The sequence below is a fragment of the Lissotriton vulgaris genome, chromosome 4_1 (genome assembly GCF_964263255.1).
Source record: "Lissotriton vulgaris chromosome 4_1, aLisVul1.2, whole genome shotgun sequence".
NCBI lineage: Eukaryota > Metazoa > Chordata > Amphibia > Caudata > Salamandridae > Lissotriton > Lissotriton vulgaris.
Window position 1 is genome coordinate 400,300,551 of NC_141691.1, and position 25,882 is coordinate 400,326,432.

General features: G+C 42.3%; 1 protein-coding gene across 6 annotated transcripts in view; it reads left to right on the plus strand.

The window, feature by feature from the left end:
• The window catches only part of DACH2 (dachshund family transcription factor 2), an 847,028-nt gene that overhangs the window by 366,968 nt on the left and 454,178 nt on the right, over nucleotides 1-25,882 (plus strand). For all 6 annotated transcript variants that reach the window (XM_086918783.1, XM_086918784.1, XM_086918786.1 and 3 more), the window contains exon 2: nucleotides 11,453-11,568. In XM_086918783.1, coding sequence (XP_086774909.1) covers nucleotides 11,453-11,568 — 116 coding nt within the window. The remainder of the gene's footprint in view (nucleotides 1-11,452; nucleotides 11,569-25,882) is intronic.

Sequence of the window (25,882 nt, forward strand, 5' to 3'; positions counted from 1 at the left end):
GGTATTTTAGTCCCACTGTAATATCTCTTTGGTCTCCGCCCGAAAGCCTGGTAAAGACTGTCGGTGAATGCTGATGCTTTTTTAAGGATTTTAACAATGGGTGTACAGGAGGTTAAATCTGAGGAGAACCCTCCCAAACTCTACAAACCATTCACTTTCATGAACTTTCCAACTACACTGTTGCTCTGTTTGGAGGCCAGGCAATTTATAAATACAATAGCCCCAGCATCACTGCCCCTGTTTCTAGGAAACTTGTAATTATACAGAGGTATTTTCCTCCTTGTTTAGTTGGCTCCCAATACCATTTCGCCACAGTTGGACCCATGACAAATTCTTCATAACTTACTTACGAGGCACCTTTGTTGGATAATGTTGTTGAGTTTGAAGAAGTCCAAGGAGACCTGATCCATCAATTTCTTTAACTCGGATTGATAGTATAAAGAAACAGATTTGTGTGTCAGACCGCCAACTGTTTTACCCATGCTGCAGTAAATCCACCACCTTTCTTTCTAAAGCATTTACCTAATTTTGCTGAAACTGATCCAGCGCCAATAAATGTTACTGGGGAGTTAATCCAAGCATGCTTTATTTTCTCAAAGCTGTGCTCCGTCAGAACTAAGGTTAGGCTTGCTGTCTATGGTCTGCTTCTACTTTATTGGAGTGGATCTCAACCTGGTGTTTGCAATCCGTCAATAGCACTCCAGTTACCAACAAACAGTTAAATGAAGCTCGCTCCTCCAGTTCTACTGTATGTTGTGTCATTTAACTTAGTTTATAATAAACTGAGCCATTCTAGTTCCATCCTGACTGCCGGTAAACCACTGGAAAGCGATTAATAGCTTTTCATTTATACTTATGTCACCTATTCTCTTGGCAAGGTTTGCGCTCTAAAAATACTGTACAAATACATTTATATAAGGAAACACTTCTTTGTTTTCATTTCAGAAATTACTATTTTTCCCTGCTCCATCATTATCTTAAAATCCACTTGTGCACTTTACCATCAGTAAGATGTGCGTTTCACTTTAACAAAACGTACACAATTAAAGTAAAAAAAATGCATGCATATAATCATACATATGACCTTTAAATAATGCATCATCTTGTCTGACTGCGCTGTTTTCTGCTGTATCTGATTGCCTTTCGTGGAACACAGTGCTATCTTCCTCTTGTTGGTACTATTTTTACCTCTCAAAATATTGGCATGGAAAGACATCAAGTGAGAGTGTCCCTTAATGTTTGCCAAGTTTGTTTTCCATTCGTGAGCACTAGCTGTACATCAGCCCAAATAGATATTTTTTTGTTAATATCAATCCAAATGATTTTAATATAAATTCAAATTATGTGTGCATTTCAATATGCATGTGCCCAGGTATGTAAATGTACAACCAATGACATTGTTTCATACTCATGTGAAGATATAGTTCTAACACTATAGGATTTATAAAACTTTGACTGTATAAATGCTTTTAAGATATTTCATATCGAAATAAAGCTTTGTTGACTTGACTTGACTTGAACAATTTGACTTAATCTCATTCCCCCACATACCTGGCAAGAAAGACATAAGATATGTTTCTATTTGTTTCTATTTGATTAAATGTGCTGTAATACAGATTGACATGTGCATTGTTGTTACTTGCTGCAAATATGGCACACAAATGGGCCAATAGTATGCCATTGCTGTGCATGAACTTGTCCAGGGTTCTAAACAGTTCCATTGGCCATCAGACTGTGAATAGGTTTGTGGAGATTTGATGTCAGTAGGGTAAGGAAATGGGGCTGTCTCGGACTCAGTGCCTTGTGCTAAGCGCCAGTAAACGGTCTGGTGTGGCATATGTTGTCACTGTTGGGTGAGCGAGAAGTTCTTTACCCATGGGAATCTGACCAATCACACTAAATGACACATCTCATCTCCTCCTGATCACCAGATGCTCAAAGAAAAGTAGATATCTTAAGAAAACGTGCTTCAAAAATAGAGTGCAAACGTATTTTTGTTTCTGTATTTCCTATAAGGAGTTATACCTATCGGTGTAAATTGTAGTTTGAGGCATTTCTCTCAGAATTTGCAAAAGCGTACTGGACATTAGGATAGGAGCCCATTTCTGTTGGCTTTTCACTCACTAAATTGTTGTCCTTCAGAAGATGTACAGACAGATTTTGAACCTGCTTCTATCAGAAAGTTATTTTATGTTCGAATCCTTATTATTAAGCCACACATTACCTAAATTACAGGCAAAATATCCATTGATTAACACACAACCTGCAATGGCAGTCTCAAAGTAAATGCACAACATTTTAGGTTTCCAATTCTTTAATAAGATGCTCCATAAAAAGAACATCATCTACTCAGATCACCGATACGGGTGAATGGTGGGTGGGCGGGTAAACTAAGAGGTGCAAAAACTTCAAGACTGCCTATATATGTGCCCTCCAGTTCTAACAAGCGATAGAACATCTCTTTATTCAAAGGTCTGCATAGCACCAATATACTTCAGGGATTTTAAATGGGAACCATTTTTGGACTGAACTCCTAGCCAGGGGGTCTTTTATGGTGTTGGATTTTTGACTTTTAAACAGTTTTGATACTTCCAAATGCTTTACACATTTTCACTAAGTCAAGCCCATCTGATCTGTTCCATAGCTGCCAGGGGTTGAGATCAACTTGAGTTTATGAAACCTTTGCCTGGACCTAGCAGGTTAGTGACTGCATTCATTGTGGTGGACCATCCAGCCCAATTAATAATACAGCAACATGTGATTGTGCAGCCTGAGGATTTGTAAAACATTGCCCTCTCTTTGTCTTGTACCTGTAGCTTTTGCGGGTCCAGTTGGCATCATCTTCTTTATGAAAGTCTGCAGCATAGCAGTATCATAAAGCTGTGGTCCGGGGAAGATGTACTATCGGAGGCCCTCAAACCTGGAGAACCTGTTCTTTACTACCTTCTTCATTAGCATTCCTTCATGATCAGTGTCAGATAGCTTTGTCAACACAGTGCCTAAATCCTTATTTCTCGCCAATGGGTCTTTGGTAGACAGCCACGTAACTTTCAGCACGGTAACTCCAGGCAGCATATCGCCATCCATTGCTACCATTTTAGAGAAATGTTGCACCTCCTTCTTCGAATAACCATTTTCATTCACGTTTGATGGCCCCAAAATACACATTGTATTTGCCTTTAGCAGTTGATTTATTTGAAACTCTTCCATAGAATGACAATCTCAAATGCCTTCCATGCCTTTAGGATCTTGAGCACTTGATACATTTGGGGCTGGCACCTTGACGCAAAGAAGCTACGTTTCTCCGTTTCCACGTGCTGCATATCTTCTTTGAGTGTTGTGGTTACAAACCACTTCATAAAAAAGGCGTTAAATGTTATGGCTTGGAGCCAACATCATGTTTTCATTGGCACTGCTCTTACAAATGCTGTTCCTTCACACTATGTTTCCACCCCACAAAAGCCTGCTGGGGTCCTCTTGTGTTACCGGCCTCCCTCGAGGGCACAAGATTGCCCTTCTATTAAACAGGAGCCACTGCTGAATCGTGCCACACTTTCAGCTGCTGAAGCAAAGTCATCACATCATCGCCACCATATTGGATACCACAGGCATGCAAAGCTTTGATTATTTGCAGGTCTATGACATGGTCCAGAATGCAGAGAAACACCATGAGAAGCATTGATGCCTCCAGATGCTCTACATCGCCAATAGCAAAACTAGGGTGGACACAAAAACAACTCAGAGATTCCCTCCACGGAATTCCGTGGAGTTACATGAAAACTCTGTGAGATTCCACGGAGTTCCCCAAACGGGCGGAATTAGGCATGTAGCGCTGCTCACACTGATATTTAGCGCCAGGAGCTAATTCCGCCCTGACAAATCAAAGTGAATGGTGCCACGCAGATCGCCAGAGAGCGATGCTTCATAAGTTGATTTTGCTGCTGCTAAATTAGATTTACTACTCAAGCTGCAGCTTTCTGACCACGACCATTCATGTTCTCCCATATTCGGGAAATCTTGCCAGGCATCCTCCTAGTGATTGAAAATCATGCTACGGGTCGTCAAATCTCGCTTGTGCTCGTCAACTTACTGTTGGCGAGTCGCATGCTAGAAAAAACTTCACCACGCAGTGGTTGGAAAAAATTTGTCCGGAACCTCTTGTTACATGCGTAACATAAAATGGACAAAACTCTGCCAACTCCGCGGCAAGCAAAATTTATTGTCCACCCCTAAGCAAGACTTGGTTCCACCTTTCAGTGGTATTTCACCAGCCTACGGTCAGGGTCGTGAAGGAGCTCCCACAGAGCATAGCTATCTTGGAGGCCAGCAGGCTTTGTCCTCCCACCCAAGAAAATGGTTTTAAATGTACTTTATAAATTGTGATACATTTTCCATCACCTAGCAATTTTTTCTATACAAATAAAACAGAATTACATGAACGTATTGCATTAAATAGTTAATGATCAATGTGGATTGGTTTATCATGGCTATTTCTTCCTAGGTTAAAGAGTAGCTATGATCCTGGCAGACAGTAACATTTCATTGCTATGAGGGAATTGCTCATTAAACATTCTAAAGGTAGTGAAATTCCTGTATTTTGCATTAGACAAATTCCATGAATGTTTACCTAGTGGGCTACAGGTTGAAGCACAATACATATTGTGGGAACAGTGAATTTTTGGCTGAGAGATATTTTCTCTTCAAACCAGTCTGCTGCCTGTATCTTATACTTCTTGAAGGTATGCCTTTGTGTCCAATTGTCACATAAGATACTATCCAAAGAAATGTCACAAAAACACTGAATTTCACATAATGTTCCTGAAAGTTAGACATAATTCAGAAAAAAACATCTTTTTGTCCACCCCTGGTAGAAAGAGATTGCGCTTTCAGGCAATATTACATAGGGGAACATAACGTGCTCTTTTCAGCGAATGATGGTCAATAGGGCAATAATGTATTGTGTTATAACAATTATATAATGCCTCATACCCCTGGCGAGATCCGTAGCAGTGCATTAAACAAACATCACTTTTTGGGGTACATTTATCCCCCCAGTATCGCCTCTATACAGTCCTTTAGCATCGCTGCCATTGTAAAAAAAAAAAACAAGGAACGGATGCAAATATCTTTCCATCTGAAATATGAAGGCGCAGTGCGAAATCTTATTTGCGTGTGTATACACTAGGTTTATGCTAAACAACAGAAAACTGGCAAATTGCATGATGAATGGAAAGTGGATGGGCTTATCTGGGCCTAAGATAGCTAGATGGTGTCATCATTTAAAAAGCGAGTTCCGGCGCATTGATGGAGAGTTTTGCCTCCGCGAAGCTGATAGGCTGAGGGATAGGTTACATTTCTTTGTAAGTTGGAAGCCGTTTCTACAAGCCGCGCGGCCGGGCCCCATTCATTGCCGGTGCCTGGTTATTTAATACAATGCCTCGCAGCATCGTGTCAGACAGGTGCTCCATTATTCAGCAGCGCCGGCTGCATTACCACCGCTGGAACACTGGAATATTTCCACATATATTGCAAAGCGGTACTTTTATTTATTATTTGACCCATGAAAAGGTTGATTTTAATATTCTGCGCCGTATAAATCTGTTCCTTCCGAAAGAGTGGGGCAAGAAATATGCTCGGTCCTCGCGCTCCGTAACAGAGGCTTAGAAGCGCATAAAAAGCCATCTGCAGTTTCATAAAAAAATGACACGTTTACTTTCAAAAGTAAACCTACATGTTTATTTCTTCATGTTACCTTTGGCTAGAGTTATCCTCAATGATATTTGCACTGTATTGCTTGCTGACAAAAATTAGATAAAACCATCAAAAGTGCATTAAATGTTGCCATTGTCTGTGTGGATAGTCTGTACTATTGTTTGTTTCAGCTATTTTATTGGGGCTGTCCCAAACTAAATCATTCGAATATTGTAGAGTCATGAAATAACTCCTCCCTTCCCAGTCTGGCACCAAATTACATATTGAGCACACGTTCCTGGTCTGTGCCACAGCACACTCTTCAATAGGGCAGTGCTTAATTTGAGCCAGTGGTTTCCAGTGCTCAGCCCCGGCACTTAATTGTCAGCTCCTGCACTTATCACATTCTGCACATGGTGGCACTGTTAGTTGAATTTAGAGGTAAGGACAACAGATGTTTATCAATTCAATACGCAATAAAAATGAGTAATATCCACCACCAACAGGGCCGGACTGGGAACCTAAAACAGCCCTGGCAAAAAATTATTAATTCAACCCCCATTTTGCAACGAGTGAGTGACCCCAACACTTTCCTCAGTATGATTTTTCCAGGATAATTTTGGAAAAATCAAACTGAAAGGTTTCAATTATATACGCTAGTTTTGCTGGTTGTTCAGAAGGGGATTTAATTAACTATTCAAGTACGTAAGAGTTTAGCACAGTAGCGCTATTCTACAGTTTGTAATCATGCATGCACCTGTGCAAGAATAATCAGGCTTTTAAAGGAGCTTGAGAATCTTAGAGAGACCGCCGGGATCCGATCGCGTAACGTGCGTCACAACTCCTGGGTGCGCAACCGGCCTCCAAGTGTCAAAACCGGCCTCCTGGAGCTCAGCCTCCCGGGGGATTGCCCGCTTGCCCGGCTGGCCAGTCTGGCCCTGACCACCAAGGACGTTTTTGTAGCTTTGGGGTCCTGGAATCGTCACACTTTTAAGTGTGATGATTAGTGGTGTGTTAGTGCTGTCATTGGCCAACGGTGGCGCAGGCTGCAGTGGCCTCCTGACGGGTGCCCTGGCATTCATTTTTTTTAAAAACAAATTTTGTACTGGTGTGCCCGGCACAGACGAGGACAGTGCCCCCGATTACGTATAAAGAAACATCCCCCTAGAGCAGCGGCGGAATTGCCGCTGCAGCGAAGGGGTTAAAAGACAGATCTGTACATGCAAACACTAGCCGGTATTTAAATGCAGAGTTTGTCAGTTCTTAACCCCTTCGCTGCAGGGGTAATTCCCCCACGGTGCGGGAGGGGGCAGGGGGGTTAGCGCGGCGCCGCGGTGCTTGTGACGAGACCAGCTCGTCATGAGTCACGGTGGAGCTGTGCTCATGACGAGCTGGTCTCGTCATGACCCCCCCACTGATGAATTCGCCCACCTAGACGGGGAATTAATTGCGCGTGTGCGGAGCGGCGCCGTTATGATGAGACCAGCTCGTCATGAGCACAGCTCCACCGTGACTCATGACGAGCTGGTCTCATCATGAGCACTGAAGGGGTTGGTGACCCTCTGTTAGTGGGTGCGGTGAGTGACTGTATACTCAGGCGATGAGTGCCTGGGAGGGACTCTGGGACCTCTTACCTTCCACCAAGGGGTGCTTTAAGGAGGGCACTCACAGTGTGAAACCTCAAAATGTGATGAATAATCAGTGCTTCCCAAAAGCTTTTTGGCCTTGTGCTTGTGCCTACAATACACAGCAGCCACAGGGGCAAAGGCTTTCCTTCCTTTGCTTGAGGCTGCACCGCCATGTAAATAAGGGACACCCCCAGAGATCTAGGTATTTGACATTTTTTACAAGTGCGATCCATATTACAGGAGAAATGGTACATGAGTCTGTAGGCACTTCTGTAATACCAAAGTGCATCAGCGGTATGAAAAGCGAATGCTAACATCTGTTGTGCTCCCGCAGGGCACTTTGTGTAATACAACTCCTGGGAGGAGATGTGATCTAAGGGAAAACTATTGACTTCGACTATAAGAACCTACCCTTGGCATCTGACCAAAAACTGTATGGTTCTGGGCAAATCAAGTTATTTCCTTGTGCCTCCCTCTGAATGTGTGCAATATTGTAAGTATTAGTATTATTAAAAGATCTTTAAATTTGGAGTAGCTGTCTCAATAACATGTACTCCTGGGATTCCGTCACATGCTAGTTCCCGTAACCTGCTTTCTGTCTACCCTAAATACAAAATCCAGTTTTGTGTACAGTGCTTCATGCTCGAGATACTCCTGCTGCAGTGAAAATGTTTCTGCGAAGGTCTCCAGGGCATCTTGGGTCTATGTTTTACCCATCGCAAATGGTTAAAATAAGCTGGTCTCATCATGAGCACTGAAGGGGTTGGTGACCCTCTGTTAGTGGGTGCGGTGAGTGACTCTATACTCAGGTGAGGAGTGCCTGGGAGGGACTCTGGGACCTCTTACCTTCCACCAAATGGATCAATAAAAGCTCTACAAAGTCCCTATATAGTTAGTTTCTTTCGACAAAGCTGGTTAGTTAAAACTTGATCTGCACAGTCCATCCAAGTATCTACAATCAGCAGGGAGCACAGAGCCCCAGTTTGGATCTTAGTGGGAGGAGAATACTTGGTATTCTCTCCAAAGTCTGAGTGCACTACGTGAAGGGGACAGATGAAGGGGACAGCTGAAGGTGGCCTACCTCCAGCTGCTGCTGGTGGTGGTGTCCCACTTCTTTCTGTGGCCTGCTTTTTTACCACCAACCTCAGAAATGCTGGCTTTGATGAATGGCTCAGAATTAGAGGCTGGCGGTAGCTCAAAACTCGTTCGCTCCTTTGTCAACCCCTGAAAAATGTACGATGCTAACTGCCTCCAGGTGGAATCCGCCTTGCAGAAGAGCTGCCACCAGGTAGATATCTCAGCAGCACAATTCGCCCCAGAGAGACGCATATCTGTGGTGAAACCTTTGACACTGCTGCAGTATGCAGTGCATAGAGGGAGTAGCAGGCACCCCTAGTCTGAATGTGCTGAGAGGTGATCTCAGGACTGTAAGTGGGCCAGGCTCTACTTGGTTTCAGACGTAGCAGTAATTAAAAACTGACTATGAAGCAGGCCCCTTTCTGGCTGTAATTTCATGTCCTTAACTTTACAGGCAAAACCACTGACTACATTTTCAGAAGTGACTGTAACCACCCTTAAGATGATCAGTAACTCCTGTTTACATTCTGCATGTTTTGCTTCATCTTGTATTTCCTGCTATTATTTGTTTTTTTCCAGATGTAGTGTTTCTGCAGTCATTTCTTTCAAGCAGGGCTTTTAGTGGGATGAAAAAACTGGGGGGTCTCTCAAAAGGGACTGGCCAGTGTAATCAGGGGCGTGGCTTTAAAACACTTCCGCTAAAAATCTGTGTTTAGTATAGTGTGCCGCCCAACTTGTATTTTGCTGTTTCTGTCATTGCATCCAGATATGTGATACAACAAGTAGCATCATACCTACAACAAGTAAGTACTATTGACTTTGTCGGTGGTTATTAGTTGCATAAGATCAATAAGCTGCAACTATGGCTTATTACATATAATATTGAAAAAGCTTCCAATTAAAACCCTGGATACCCTACCACAATGTTGCTTCTCTTAAGTTTCAAAAACAGAAGGGAAATCCAGAAAGAAAATGACTCTTTAAAGGATTTATCTTCCCCCACAATGCTCTTCTGGCATGACGTCATGCCGTAACTTCTCCACTAGTGAGAAGTGAGCAGTGTGGGCAGCGCACATCGATGTGCTAGCTGGCTCGAAACGGGTCTCTATCGGGCTGTTTGTGCCCTGGCACTTTTATCCGAACTGCAGTGACAGCAAACTGCTGTCACTTCAGTCCGTTTAAAAAACGGAGCGCCTGTGCCAGGGCTCAAAACAGAGCCCGATAGAGACCCGTTTCGAGGCCCCCTTTAAAAAACTGCCAGTGCTCAGACCCCTTGAGACCCGGCCCACTTAAAGCCCTGCTTTCAATTAACATGACTCTTGCGTAGTGCATACTGTGCACTGAGTCATGTTTATGTTCAGGTTGTGGTGGGTGTTTATGGTGGTGCATGGTGGGGCTCAGGGTGAGTTTCTCTCAGTGCCTGCCAGTGGAGCATGAAGGTGCTCAGACTGCATACCACATCCAATCCTTTCCCCTTTGCTGAGTGCACAGAGAGATGGTCACCCATGTTCTAATAGTAATTATGGGAAAGTGTGGAAAGGAGGTTCACAGCTAATGAAAAATGCACAGCACTATAGGAAAAGAAGAGGCAGCGCTTACAGGCGAGTGGGGGAGTTGTGTGTGTTGGGAGTAGTGAAGTGGAGGAGATGAAAGAGAGAACATGCAGAAGGAGAGAGCAAAAAGACGTGCAGGCGAGGAAAGAGATGAGGTGTGAGATATGCAGATGGGGGATTTCAGAATTACATCGGGAGAAAAAGGGTGCAAGTGTCTAAAGAGGCAGAGACAGCAAAGGAAAGCAGCACGAGGGGGCATATTGCACTCCAGAGCACACTAGGCCTTCCACAGACCTTATTAATATTATATTCTCTGCCTCATATTCTCAAAATCGAGCATTTTGAATTACAATCAGTCACACCAAAATGCTTTCTACTCATTTATTTGATACTACTAACAAGAATATGGAAACCCATTAGGCCTGGTTTGTTTAAAGCATGTGTATGTTGTTGAATAATACCTTAATGCAATAACCAAAAATTCAAATAAGGTTTAGGTGTCACGCTGCGCGATGCACAGGATTTTAGTTTACGTGGTTTAAGCCACGCCCACATGTACATAGGCCAGGTATCTTGAAGGATTCCTAGTTGTGCATCTGTAGGTGGGGGTCATTTTAGAGACCCCCATCTTTTACATCCCACTTAATGATCTGCTGCTCTCTCTGAGCCCCTACAAACCTCTAAACCCGAATGCTGAGCAGCTCACAGCAGAACCACATAGTGTGGTGTGGAGGGGCCCTAAAACCAGCAAGAATTGATGTTGGGCTCATGACTGGGTGCCAGCCCAGAAAATGGCTGGCGTGGGTGTGGGGTGTGTGTGTCAAGAATATAAAAGTGTTTTGCATTCAGAAATGCACGAGGAAAGAGTTCAAATTGAATATGAAATAATTGACCAGGATTTATATTTCCAGCCAAATAACAGGTGCACTAAAATCTCATATTGCATCCATGGTGGCATCACTCTAGGCAAACAATTCTGTCCCACTTGTAAGTTAGCTTGGAAAAACGTTGAATAACGAGAGGTAGCATTAATACCACCAGCTATTTCTGCATCTCCCCTTAACACTTAATTGTTGACGTAGACATTTATTTTAAAGATTATTGGAAGACGCACAGTGTTATCATCAATCTCCTGCTATTATCTAGGAAAGTTGAAATGAGGCAGTGAACACTCATCTCTCTGCATGTTTCGAAGGGGGGGAACGTTTGTCCTTTGCGCTTTACTCTCAGGCTACATCATTTACGAGCCTCTCTAACCCGTGCAAAACATGCCATCTGATGTCAGGAACCCACAGGCGTTATTTCCCGCGTCTGCGCATGCGTTATTGGGGGGGGGGAGGGGGGAGAGGGTCACGATAATGCTGCGCTGAGGCCGTTTTTGATGCTGTATTATATGTTATTAAAAATTTGCGCTTCGATCTAGACTTAGAAAATACTTTGAATATAAAAGATTATTGTTCTAGGAAAAGCGTGATTTTAATTTTCTGCCTTGCTCCCCCACAGCTCCCGGCCGGGAAGGCCTCCGAAACGCTCCCTGGGAGTGGCGATGCAAGAGAACGCGCGGCTCCTGCCCCACGGAGTTCCCGGCCTCTTATCACCCGGGCTTATCTCCCCGACAGGTAATAACATCAGCCGCGTCTCTTCATAGCGAACAGTGGTGGAAATAAACCAATATTGATCGAGGCGCCCTGTCCTTCAGGCCTTTTCATGCGTCACCAGAGGTTATTCCATTGACTTTCTTTGAGTTATTCAGGAAAACTGTGCTGGCTTAAATGCAGTGGCAGCAAGAATGCCACCGCCATTTGCTGCCCGGAAGTTGCATGCATACTTTGGTCACTTAGGATGAATACAAAATGTCATCATTATGCAGCATACCCTTAATATTTGTAATCACTGTTAAAATGTTACTGTTTACTTTCGAACCAGTCAAGGTTGGAACGACTTCACAGAGATTTGTGGCCTTTTTATTTTGAAACTTACAAAACGCTGAAGCTCCCCCCTGAAGCAGATACCTGGTCCCTCTAACTCAAGGGTCTCCAATGGAGGTTCAGCAGTGCCGAATCCAAGCCAGGTTTTCAGGAAAACCGCCGAACTTTAAATTGATTCCACTGAATTTCATTGCATGCTAATCTATTTTATCTGGCTATCCCGAAAATATGGCAGGGACTCTGCCTTCCTGGACCTTTGTTGGACACATCCGTTTAAATAAAAGGAGAGCCCAGCGTCGGGGGTGTTTGTCCTTTTCGCTTCTGCACTGCACATTTGCCAGATAAAAGGTTGATGCGCAAGGAAAGAAGGGCAAGAAATAGATCTAAAGTCAGGAGGGCGATTTTAAGGCAGAACTCCTACAGCCATGTTAAGCTGCCAGGGTTATCAAGTGACTCTGTCTGATTGACAGATGACAGATTTAATAGCAAGTGCTCCTTAAATGTTAATCTTGGGAGAGAGGATACCCGGATGGGGATTTACAAATTTTGAAATGGTGAACAGTTGAGGTGACACTTGAGGTTGTTTTTCTAGCCTAGCAGGGGTCATCCTGCAGTCTTGATTTGGAAAAATAAAGAAGAAAAAAGTGATAGAAATAGGCTTGGCATAGACTGTAGCTGGTGAGTGATGCGAACTCATCGGCAATACTAAGGAATGCCAGTTGGTGTGCATTTTGTTCATAAACCCTAAGCATGCAAGGTCCCATTCATCAATGTGTCCCACATCTTAGGGTTAGCAGCAGCAACATAGGTATCCCAGGAGATGGTGAGCCTGGGGCCGATGGGGATGTGGTAAGCAGCCACAATTGATGGTTTGTCACAAACACTTAGAATTACTTTTCACACCAATTTGCACACTTTTGTTTAGAATGTGACACTGACACATGCACCAACACATTACCACTGAGTGTGGTGGAAGGCTTTTCTCCAGATGTTCTCTAAAGTGTTTTGCAAAAGGGGAAAGGAGAATAGGTAACATTTACAAAGGCTCAACCCCTGCACATCTCGGTTATACTTGTCCCTGTAGATTGCCTGCATTTCCGACAATCCACAGACGTCTTTCTAGGGAATAATTACACCGAAAATCTTCATCTTCCATACATTTCCCAGCCTAGTTCTTAGAATCCTGCAAATCCCCCAAAAATCGGACGTCTCTGTACATTGAGGCAGAAATTTACCATGCACAGAATTTCTCAGTTTTCCATAAATCATTTTTCTTGGCGAATAGGCTGGTTTAGACTGAGAATGTAGGTCAGCGCATTAGGATACCGGTTTAGACTTGTCTAACTTCAGGGCCACCAGCTTACATCACAGTAAAGTAGACTCATCATTTCAACTTTCTAAAGGTTTGTTGAGTGAGTGGGTACCTTTTGGGATTGACTAATAATAACTGCCAAATAATAAAACTATTTCTTATACTTTTAATTAAACATGCATCTAAATTAATACAGTATGCTAATTATTAGTAATCGAAAAAGGACTATCAAGAGCTGGGAACAAAAAACGAATTAGTGAGTGTGAATTGGTTCTCCCTAAATACAGTATAAACATCAATTTTACATGGTCCAAAGGGGAAACATCCTTTAAAATGAAGGCAGAACCACAGTGTTCCTTTACAATGCGGTCAGTACAACAAACGTGTAGTTATGACACATTCCTTACCACACAAGTCTTTACAACGACTTGCTTTAGGTGACACGTTGTTGGACAGGTGTTGCATTTTAAGTTCAACACCTTCCCTACTGTTACGCAGACTGAAGTTGGAAAAGTAAATGATATTATTCCAAAGTCCAGCACCCCCTTGAGGAAAGTCGTTGTAACGACTTGCATGCTAAAGGAACACATGGTAATAATGCGTTCTTTGTATTGCCTGCAGTGTAAAGGCATGCATGGTAAACGCATGCAGGGTACTGTCATACAATCGGTCCAAAGGGTTCTCCAGCAGATACCACATTTTACATATGCTGCATTCAGCTAATTATTTCAGCTTTCAACAAAGGTGGAAATTTAACATAAAAAGTGAACAGCAGGGTGAAAGGGGAGCAAGGTAGGTTTCTGCGAGAGGGAGGCTGTATGGTCAAAGTAGGGAACACATGGGGTAAGGGGGGAAGGTTTGAGGCGAGGAGTGAATCCTGTTTAATTATTTTTTAAATGTATTATCTCGGATTGAAACTGATTGCCCTTTAAATGTCTTCCATCTCAGCAGCAGCATACGAGAAACATATGATTTGTAAGAGAGTATTAAGAACACGTGTAAAATAAAAATGGATGCTGAAATTGAAAAAAAAATTATATCAGAATTGTACAAATGTTTGTAAAAAGAAGTGAGACTATTTAGCAGTGAAGTATACAAGTAGCAGATTTCAGTTCAATCACTTCGACCTCCAGCTTCCAGCAGTTCTTTCTTCCAAAGAATGCTAATGGTCTGCTGTAAAAATCATCAAATGTTCACGGGGGCTGGAAACAGCTGCATCCGATGTAATGTCCATGGAAGTCATCAATTTAGATTTTCCTTTGCCAGTGGACTCCCTTCAGCAAATCCACCAGCTGCAGTGCAGGAAAGACAGTGTTGTGTGGATCTGGTGAAATGTACTTCTCTTACACTTTACTGTTTGTGAATTCACCAACTAACACATTCATGCATTCATGCATTACACACTGGAATACAAATTCAGTACTACTGCATAGTAAATCCATACACCAAAGTTTGTGCAGGACACGCATGGTAGGTTTTAGGTTAAAAACAAGCCTGGATGGTGCAGTTCTGCTCACTGAAACATAGGTCATTTTAACATGTCTTCTTCTTGCCTTCCCAGGGCATCCTCCCCCTCACCCCAGATCTACACTCCACAACATGTTTAGAGTCAGTTTTCATCATTTGTGAGGGACTATTCAAAACACTTGAATGAAGGATAACTTGATGTGATGGTGACAAATAATGAACCACATCTTTTTATGGGAGCCAGGACATCCCAAGCGTCTCACATGAGCTTGTCAAAATATATTTTCCTTGTGACGAAAACAATAGCAAAATAAATATGCCTATGATTATTTTCTGTAAAAATTCTGCAGTTTTGAGTAGATACAAACTAGGTACTTTACAAACATTATAACGTTCCCTTGCGTACCCGTCCTGCATTCCATATTAAGAAAAAGTCTCAAATTAAGATTGTTCTTGGGTGAAACTATTTTCTGCTGCACCCGAGGCTTGAAAGGCTGAGTTGCTTCTTCTACCTTTACTTTCAAAATGTGCCAACATTAATCAAATTCATCAATTATTAGACAAAAATGTAAGCGAACGCTATTCTAAGAAGCAAAACATGACAAACAATTGTCGCGATATAGATGACTAAATCCGTGATTAAAATAAATAATTCCTTGAGGGTTTTCAGTTAAAATAATATTTTAAAAGTTTTATTGCTTGAACAATCGCTACAGTCTTTAAAGTTCTATAATGTTGAGCTGATATCAGTTTGAAACAAAGAAAACGAAAATCGTTTCAACATCCCGGGGACATCACGCCTGCACTAAATGTAAAAAACACAGGACAAAATGCTATTAGTTAACAAGGCATTTTAAAGTGCAAGATTTGTTCAGCAACTTCAGATGCTGTTTTATCCTTACTGTGAATTTAATTTTCCATTTACATGTGCAAGCTAGGTATCTACAGTTGATGCCAAGTCTCATGATTGGTCTGTGGAACAGTTAATGTTTCCACCACCTTGTCATAGCACTTAGAAGAATTACACATGCATACCTTTACCAACTGCATAAAGCAGTCAAATTGTTAACATAACTGTTACCTCTGTTTAGAGGTTTTCATTATATATTAAGACGAGTAAAGTTAGTAGTCACAACAAAATCGACGAGAAAATATTAAATCTATGTTCACAATAGTGCACTCTAGTTCTTTGTGACTTTTTTCAGCATCATAATAAAACTACAATTATGGAAAAATAGTGACTAATTTTCAGGATAGTAGATATTTAAAAATTTATGTACTGAGAATAGGAGTTTATATTCATGAAAAGGTAATCAAAGACCTTATTGCAAACATTAATTTATAAAAGCTAAGTCCTTATTGCAATTGTTTATAATACATCGCATTTTTAGGAAACTTTGTGGTTTCAAAACTCTTTTTAGATCGAGCTTACTAGACAGCGCATTCACTGTCTTTTGTGACGCATATTGTGTCATACAGAGAACATACAAGGGTTTAGAGACCGCCCATTGCTTACTATTGGTAGACTTTCCTAGTCACTCTCATTTGTCTGCCTCCTATTGGTGCCACAGCTTGTCAATCTAGTGTTTGTCCTTCCCATGAAGCATCACTGCTTTACCAATGCTTTGGCTGTCTGGCATCTCTGCTTATATTGCTTGCTTTTTAAAACACAATTTTTTTCTTTTTTTTGTGAGGTTATTCCACAAGAGTACGTTCCTTTTTGAACAGTCTGCCTCCAGTCGCAGCTGGCATGACTCGCGGGTGGGTATGCGGGGTGTTGCGCGGGGAGGGGTTCGCGCGGGGGAGGTTTAATTTAAAATAAAAAAATAAAGTTAACTTACCTTCGCGGCCGGGTTCCACGTTTTCTTGGCGCCAGTCGTGCTCGGCACCTGCTCCTGCTCTCCTGCCTCTGGCAGGAACAGGAAGCAGGCAGCCTTCCTCCCCTCTCCTAAGCCAATCACAATGCTGCAATGACAGCGTTGTGATTGGTCGGGGTGCCAACCAGCCAGGCACCTATGAGGAGGCCATTTTCTCCATGTAGGCTACATGCAACCTACATGGAGAAAAGGCAGAGTGCGCATGACTGGTTTGGTCGACCCCAGAGGGCCGACCAAACAGTCAGGGCTCTCAGCAGAGGGCAAGCCACTCCTCCCCTGCCCTAAGGCAGCCCATCCATCCAGCTGCCCCAACCAAACACTTCTGCTTTCTCGTGGTGCGAGAAGCAGAAACATAAAATGGTAGTTTGACCATTTTATGTTTCTGCTTCACGCACTGCGAGAAATCAGTAGGGCGATGCTCCTCCGCCCGAGCGGAGGAGCCACCCATATCTCCCTCAAGCGCTAATCTCCCCCTTTACTCCATGCTCCTCTGTTGCTCGATTGCTTCTCGCCCACACCCACTCTTTTGACCTCGCCTGTGTTGCCCTCTATATCAGCCCGCTGTGTGTTGCTTTTCTGTTCTCCACTCACCCCCATGTTTCTCTGCGGTTTCCCACCCACCCCATTTTGCTCAGCCTATTCCCAACCGTCCTCCCCATGCTGCTTTGCCGTCATCCCCATCATCTCTCCCTGTGTTGTTTTGCCGCTCCCCCATCTGCAACTTGAAAAAATACAAAACTCTTTTGTCTATTTTATTTTCCTTTTAGTTACTGATTCAACTTAGAATGGCAACTAGAAAGAATTTGAAAAAAGTATCTGCATAATTTTGTAGGCGCATGCATGTGTTGTGCGAGCACCAACAAAATGACGCAGGTGAGCACATCAAGACCTTTTTTTACAACTTTCACCATACTGCAAAAACCATTGGCAAAGCCAATCGGTTACAAAGACAAGACCTATTTGCTTTGCCAGTGTTTGTTACTGCATTCCAGTCAATTGATGACTTATTTTCATGCACGCTTCAAGTAAGTGTGTGCGAAATTCCCAACGTTCACGCTTCTTTCAGCTTTGTGAGTTTTAAAAAAAAAAACCCTAGCTATATGCATTTGACGAAGTTAACAAAGTTTAAATAAATTAAATTATTGGTGAAAGAAAGAATAATTAACTTGCATACATTGGAGAATTGTAAATGCTTAAAATACACTAAATATGTTCGTATTCTGGTGGAAATCACCACAAAACTACTTGCTACAACAGAATTCTTCAGTAAATGTGGTTTTGCTGCAAATGTCACTCACAGGTAAAAATTATGCAAGATTGACCAACTTAATTTTCAGTAAGATGTGCATAAAACGTTTTGGGATTTTTTGTTTGTAATTTCATGAAAGCGAGGGTTTTGTAATTGTTTGGGTAAGTCATTTTCAGGAAAAATAAGGTCTAGAGGCAAACATTTTTTAAGAGAAGTGTTAGTGAAGGCCTTTCTCCCTATCCACTGGAAACAAGGAAGAAATAGTCTCAGAATGTACTCGATTTTGGCAGTAAAGAAGGAAAAAATCATTGAACAAATTAAAAATAAAGTTGAGGGCCAGCAAATACTTCTGCAAATGAAGTTGAAAGAAGAATAAGGTGGGATTCTGAGGGGAGAGACACTTTACGGAACATCTCATAGAGAAGAACGATACTTGGGGAGAGCTGTGGATAAGAAACTGTGATGATATAAAAAACAGGGAATACAAAGGTATTTATTGTGCAGTCGGTTATTTTATTAATTTAAGCCATGCTTTATCTGGCAGCCATCCAAGTGCTTGTCACAAAAGAACAAAAAAGTATGAGTACATGAAAGAATTCATTTATAGTTACAACTTCAATTTCACTTGCAATAACTATTCCAAGTGTCTCTTATTTATTGGTTGATTGCTGGTAGAGCTGCTGTGCACTTTGCAAACTCCACATAGTACAGAGTGGGTTGCTCTTCAAAAAGAGATAATTTGAATGTGGGTGGTCTGAAAGGCTAGCAGGCAATGTTTTGTTAAGTCCACCTTACATTTTATTGTGCATTTGATAGGAAGCATAGGCAACAATTTCTAGGACAGGAGTGATTCGGCATCTTTACATTACTGGAGATAATGCTCTGTCTGTATTATCTGTAATATTGTCAGGACCATCTTCAGAACAAAGATATATAGGTTGAGAGTGATGTTAGTGGTTGTCTACTGTTGTGATGTAAACAACAATTTGTTCAGAGTACTGAAACAAATATGGACCGGTGTTATTGGATTTAGTGACATCTGTCCCAGAGATTTTCACACATACTTTGTGGCACAAACATTTAGTTTATTATATAACTTGATTTAGTTAATGGTATTACGCTGTTCATAGTGCATACATAGTGGTTAGGTGAGATTTACATACATTGTGCCATTACTACATTGTAGTACAAAAGGGGGTGGTGATGGACGGAGCATTTGAACCAATCAAACACTCACACCCAGTCAACAGATCTGGGTTTAATCCATCACCGTTCTTTAGCCCACTCTGCCACCCCAGACATGGCCATATGCAAATCAGTCTGACCCTGTGCCTCATGGGAAAAGTCCAGCCCGAACTGCCAAGCTATGCCTTCCCTGGACCGGAAACAAGCTACATAGGACCGGTTTCTGGCATTACAGCCGTCTTCAGCCAGGCTTGCTTGAATCCAGTGGCAAAGTGAGCAAGGGACTCACGTCTGAGCATACCCTGCCAACTTATGGCGAACAAAGAGGTACAAAAGGGGGTGGTGATGGACGGAGCATCTGAAACAATCAAACACTCACACCCAGTCAATAGATCTGGGTTTAATCCATCACCGTTCTTTAGCCAACTGTGCCACCCCAGTTCAGACATGGCCATATGCAAATCAGTCTGACCCTGTGCCTCATGGGAACAGTCCAGCCCGAACTGCTACTACATTGTAGGCATTGGGAGCTGCTCTTTATTGTGTGACACCTGACATTTTCTTTGATGTACACTGTGGAAGGTCTGCTTTCATGTTTTCATGCCGTCTGTTTCACAGTACCCTAAGTCAGGGACTGCAAGTTCCTTCCCCTCATATACCTGCGTCACAACTACTCAACTATCTTGACTGTACCTTTACATATTGGGGATTGACTTTCAATGAGTCTATGTAATCCTCCTGGCCCATTTCCCAAGCCCACTTAAAGGGCTACTTTTTATCTACTAAACTACCATTGTTAGTTTTTTAATGTAATTTTAGATCCAGTCATCTTCGGGATACTAGCATACTCTTTCTATACACATATTATATTGTTCTGTGCTCATTCTCGGTTTAAAATCTTAGCAACGAGTGGACATATTGGAATGTAATAAACTTATTAGAAAATCAATGTCTTCTGACAACATATCAGTCTTGTCCAAAGAGACACAAATAATTGGGTGTTAACACTGTATAAACACTGGAGAGCATTTCTCCTACTGGGACTCACAATAGAGACATACAATATAAGACCCTAAAGCAGTGATACTGTAACATGCAGGCAATTTATAGGAATGGTAAATTTCTATTCCCCAATTGTTGGCCAGTCATGAACACATGGGTTTCAGCAGTGCCAGACTGGCCATAGCAGGCATTGGGCATTTTCCCGGTGGGCTGGAATGGTCGTGGGGGGGAGGTTTTCGAACAGTGGGCTTCGGTTTTGTTACTGGGGGCAAGTTTTGCAGCATTTCTGAAATATCGACCCTCTGTAACAAAAGCGGCAACAGGGCTAAAGCGGTGGGCATCAATGCTAAAGCGGCAACATCGCTTCTCACTAGCTCCCCCTTCCCACACCCCCATCCCTGGGGCTGGTCCAGCTGTATTGCCAGGGCTTGTTTGTGTTCCCAGTCCGGCCCTGGGTGGGAGATAGTAGCAGATGAAGCCACGAACATGGAGTTTGAAGAAAGGAACTTAGAAACAATGGGGGGAATTAAGCTTTTACTGCTACTAACTATACTGGGAAACCGCAGAGTAAGAAGAGGAGGACTGAAATAAGGATGGAGATGATTAAGACAAAGGATATGGCGAGTAGGAAAAGAGGGATGTTTGGGGGTTCCTGTGAAAAGGTAAAAATGTTAAAAAAAATTGAAAAGCAGAAAGATGTGATCCCAAATAATAAAAGGCAGGTAGAAAATATAGTTAACTGAAATTAATTTCTCTGTTTCGATTTATCAGCTGGATGATTGCAATTCATTTAAATATTTTTTTAGGATTTGAATTCACCAAATCTGGTCTGTTTGGTCAAGCAGGGATTTCCGAATAGCACTGTCAAACTCTTTGGTGTTAACTTGTATGTCCTCTAAAAGTAGATACTTTGCTTGACTCAATAAACAGTGACGAACACATTCATTGTAACAATCTGGATGATTTTGTAGGGTCACATCAGACCTCTTCCAGTTCATCAAAGAGATCATATAATCCTGTTCAAACAATCATTTATCTAGTAGCTTCAGTTCAAAAGGGCAGACACACCACACACACACACATCAAGGAACCTGTCCTGGCCATATCATGGAAATACCATTAGGGGTCATATTTCATGCTTTACAGAAGTAGGATCGGCTGACAACCCAAGACATTTGGCACAAGGGATTGACTGACTTACCAGACTGGTCCACCATCATTGGATGCAAGATCACACTACATTGATAACGAGGATGCGAGCTATGCTTTGAAAAACTATAAATAAATAAACATTAATTGAAATTCAAATATTCATGTGTATGCACTTAACTTATGTTTATTAATAAAATAAAATCACCCTTACCAATGCTAATCATAATATTGGTGGAAGGATCTCTGCCATGTCACACACAAGCAATGAAAATACATCACATGTTTTCTATTTGCTTGAATAATACAAGTCCTGTCTCCGTCCTTCAGTGCAAACAAATGCGGGGACCGCTTAGAGAACTGCAACTTTTCTTTGCCTTCTGGGAAAATGAAGGACTAAAATTATTGCTATTTCTGACAATCTTGCAGTGAATTACTTTGATATATAACGGTAATAAATTAAAATGATTAAGTTAACGAGTTGTACAAGTGTTGCCAAACTCCAGTAGTCCAGCTTTAGTGCTGCTCCACACTGGCAGTTCCAGCTCCCCCCTGTGGTGAATGGATCCCTGCTACCTACACACTGTCACTGTGATAAATGAGGCATCCAACGGTGCCCGGCTCTCCATATGCTCTGTCCCCAAACCAACCTAGAATAAAAATCTTCCACACAAATCACGTCTTTTGTGCTAAAAAGCCAAGCGGGTTAGACTACAGTAAGAAGCAGGTGTTTGCGATTGATGACAGACCTCCCCTTCCCACCTCCCGCGTGCACAAATTGGCTTACAGATGTTAAAAGTAAAGTAAGACTTACATCTAAATTAGATTGACTCTTTCACTTGCTTCAAACTTTTATACATAAACATTCTTCAAATTATGGGCAGAAATGAATTAAAAGTCATGGATTTCAAATCGTTACGAATTTGAAATTGATAACATAACATTGAACAGGACCAGTACTGCCACTGGTTTTTGATCTCGTTCAGCACAAGTTGTACAATTGACATTAAAGCGTATGACTGTATACTAGATACTTATGTCATGTGCCTAGGAATGCTCATGTGTGATATAACTTCTACTTTCAAAATACATTTCCATTTTATAAGGAATGTGGAAGAGTCCAGAAGATAACAGGAGGAACTATTCAGTGCTTAATTTGTAATAGAATGAGTGCCAGTAGCTCTGCTCAGAAGCCCGAGACTGGTGCAATAAAACATTGGCACAACTAATACCAAGGCTGCATAGCCTTAAAACCACCTGATGCCTCATTAATCAACAGACATTCCCTTCCCCTTTATGTCCCTCTTGCAGGTTGCTGCTTTCTCCCTTTGCGTTGTTTTTCCATCTTTCTCTTCCTCTGTCTTTCTCCTTTGTGTGTTTTTCACTCGGTCCCGAAAAATGAGTGCCGGCGGCCTCCTCGCAACCACCGGCTCAAATTAAGCACTGGAAATATTGTAAAAGACCCACCTTTTCAAGTAGTCTCACTGGGCCATCGCTTTGGCTAGACTCACACCTGCTCATCACCAAATACCCCCCCCGGATCACTGTGCACTCTACAAATCTGCATAATATAACTACATAACATAATATTGAAATAGTAACTGTAAGTTAAGGAATATATGGAAGACCGAAATATATAAAGGATTAAGAAAGATGAACATGAATAGAAGAATGTGAAAGCCAGCCAGAGGAAGTGAACTTCTGATGACCACTAAAAGAGTAGGGAGGTGTAATGTCATGTTTTGGCCAGCATGGAGGTCATGAACAAGACTGAAGGATGAGGTGTGTTTGCACCTAGATTCTGAAAAAAAATGGACTGGGGCCAAAATAATGTTTACATTCTACATAACAGACATCAGCGAAGGAGACAGAATGTCTACCTTTCTGTAGCAGATGCTGTTAGTATAGGTACGGTTTGTATGCTTTGTTGATGTTGGATTTTAAATCTAGAGATTACTTGAAGGAGATGGCGAGAAATCTGCTAGCAAGAGAAAGTGTTGTATGCAAAAAGAGAGAGAATATATTTTAAACAAAAAGAAGAGGGGAAAGAGGAGGCAAGGATTACGTTTACAGTCTTGACACATGAGCAGGGTTTCTGATCTAGGTATGACCAGATAGGAGTGATGTGAATTAGCTGAGAAATGTCAATCAAATGCCCATACAGGAAGGCATTTTAGAAATCAGTGTGTTCACTTGGTCAGTAGGTCTGAATGTCATTGATAAAACCAAATGGGTGAGCAGACATTAGCCTCCAATATTAAGCATGCAGAGGATCTTGGCAACAAACTTCAAAGTGTCTGTTTTGTGGCTGTACCAGAGCTGTAATCTATATTAGTATGAGTGGAGGAGGTTGTGAGCTGCAATGTGCTTAAGCAGTTGGAAGGCAACAGATTGTTCAGTTAGCCTCTCATACCATACATGATATGTAATTGACTGTTAATTATTAGATTTATGGCTAACAAGGGATGGTTTCTTTAGTATGAGGCGGGCTTGTACAGCTCTATGTCAGAAGGTAAAAGTCCATAGACAGAGAATGGTTGATGATTCAAGAGTAGCTTGTACAATGTTCCGGGTTTGTATGAATAATAGAGAATGGCTAGCTGTCATCACAAGTTGCTGGGATCATGCTCACTAGCTCAGTGAGTAAAATCAGAAGAGGAAATCTCTGAGAAAGAGAAGGAAGCATGGAGCAATTGAGGTTATTTACTTGGTGCTCCAGGCATCCTGGAACCCCTTAAGGGTCCTGCAAGTAAACAGACTCAAGTAACACTATGAGCGGTCTAAAAGCACCATGCTCATGGTAACCGATAATGGTGAGGAGGAGTAGAGTGAATCCCTCCTAAACCTCCTGTCATACAAGGAGTATGTAGGTCAGGGGAGGGAGTAATCCTCTCTCCCACTGTGACAGAAGGTCAACAGAGGGAATGGAGCCAGTTGTTGGGGGAGTTTGTCTCTTTATTCTCACTAACCTCAGGGCTCACAAATTGGTGTTACCATAATATTGTCACAGGGGACGTAGTATGCCTTTCAAAAACAAGATTTACAGGCTACCTCATAAAGGCTGAGGTGTCCAAGATGTTTGAGCTGGGTGTGATTATAGTCCTCCTGTAATCCCTAGTCCAGCCTAGTGGTATTGATAACAAAGATTGTCCCCCAGGTAATACCCCAGAACTGCAGGTCTGTGTGTGCTGCAGGGGCCTTCATTCAGCCACCAAGACTGATTCACACCAAATATCCAGAGCTGATGATCTCATTGACGGGCTAGGGGTTACCAGGTGCTTTATTTGACCGATGGTGCAATGGAGAGATCGGCATTCTCTACTTTCAGGGACTTTTCCAGAATGCTGCTTCCATCATCCAAAGGTTAGACAACAGGTTTCTGACTGGGTTGGAGGAATTCAATGCCCCCTACTTAAATACATTGTAGTCTTCAGCTCCAGCTAGGAAGAACACCATATTCCACTAAATTAAGTGCTTCAGGCCTTTCACCAGGCAGGCCTCACTATCAAGGTCTGTAAGTGCTAGATAAGGCAGGGGTTGTTGTACAAGGGGGCCACCAAATTAGCAGCTAACATGTAGAGCCTCTCCAACCCAAGATTCAATCCGTCCTGGCTTGGCAGCCCCCCCAAGACTTATACTCAAGTGAGAGCATGTCTGAGCCGCACTGGGTATTACGTAGGGTTTGTGAAGGGATGTGGAACTCCCTAGTGCCTGAACTGATTTCCAGAAACAACCAAGGAATGTGAACTGTGAGATCTGTCTCTGAAGTCACTTTACACTCTGAAGGAGACCATGTGCTAGGCGCCCGTCTTCAAGGTATCTGACTTCAGCAAGGAATTTGTTGCGCAAACAGTATTCATAGCAGGGCATTGGGCAGTTCTCTCTCAGCTTAATGAAGAGGGCCTAAACCAACTTGTAGTGTACACCAGCCGACGGCTTATATCATGCTGCTGGCCCTTGTTAAAGTGAGTCCAGACCCTCCAGGGGCTGTTCCTGAGGTCCTGGAATCCTAGGTTGTGCCTGGCTCTACCTCTCCTATCACGTACGAATACCTGAGACTTAGAAACTTTTTTAACTTCAAAACCTTTGCTGGACTGGGACATAAATGACAAACCAATCTGACTTAGTTGCATTGCCGCTTAATTGAACATTCAGGTTTCTCCAAACTCAGATCTTCTCTGCTGCAGCAAATATGATTCAGTGAGACCTCTTGGGGAAGGTATTCAGCCTTGTGGAGCCCTCCCTCCTATAGCCTGCACCCAGGCCTTGATTAACAATTCTGAGCTCTGAAAAACTGACTAAGTTTCCTGGTGAGAAATTGGTATTTTGCAGGAAAGCTCCGAATGAAAGAAATTTCAAAGACTTCACCAGGACAGCAACCAATGGCTATCTGACCCCATGGAGCCTTCTTAAAGGACAGCCTTCTGTCCTGCCTTGCTGACAAAGTTGGAGTTTCTTTTTTTTTAGCTAACTCCCTAGGTAAAATCTCCAACTGGGTTGAACCCGGACTCTCTGTCTGACTTACGTTCCATCGTGGTCATCCTCAAATCAGAAATCAGGGTTAGGTCCCGGTCTACCACGCTCAGTTAACAGTGGTTAGCAATGAACACGTTTTGGTGCTACTTTTATTTTAATCTTTAAAAATTCATAACTTTCTTCCACTTATTGGATTTTTGTCATTTTGGGTGTCATTTTACTGCACTCTCTTTTTCTATCTTGTTTTGGGATTTTAATTGTGTCATCTTTTGACTCTATTACTGTTTT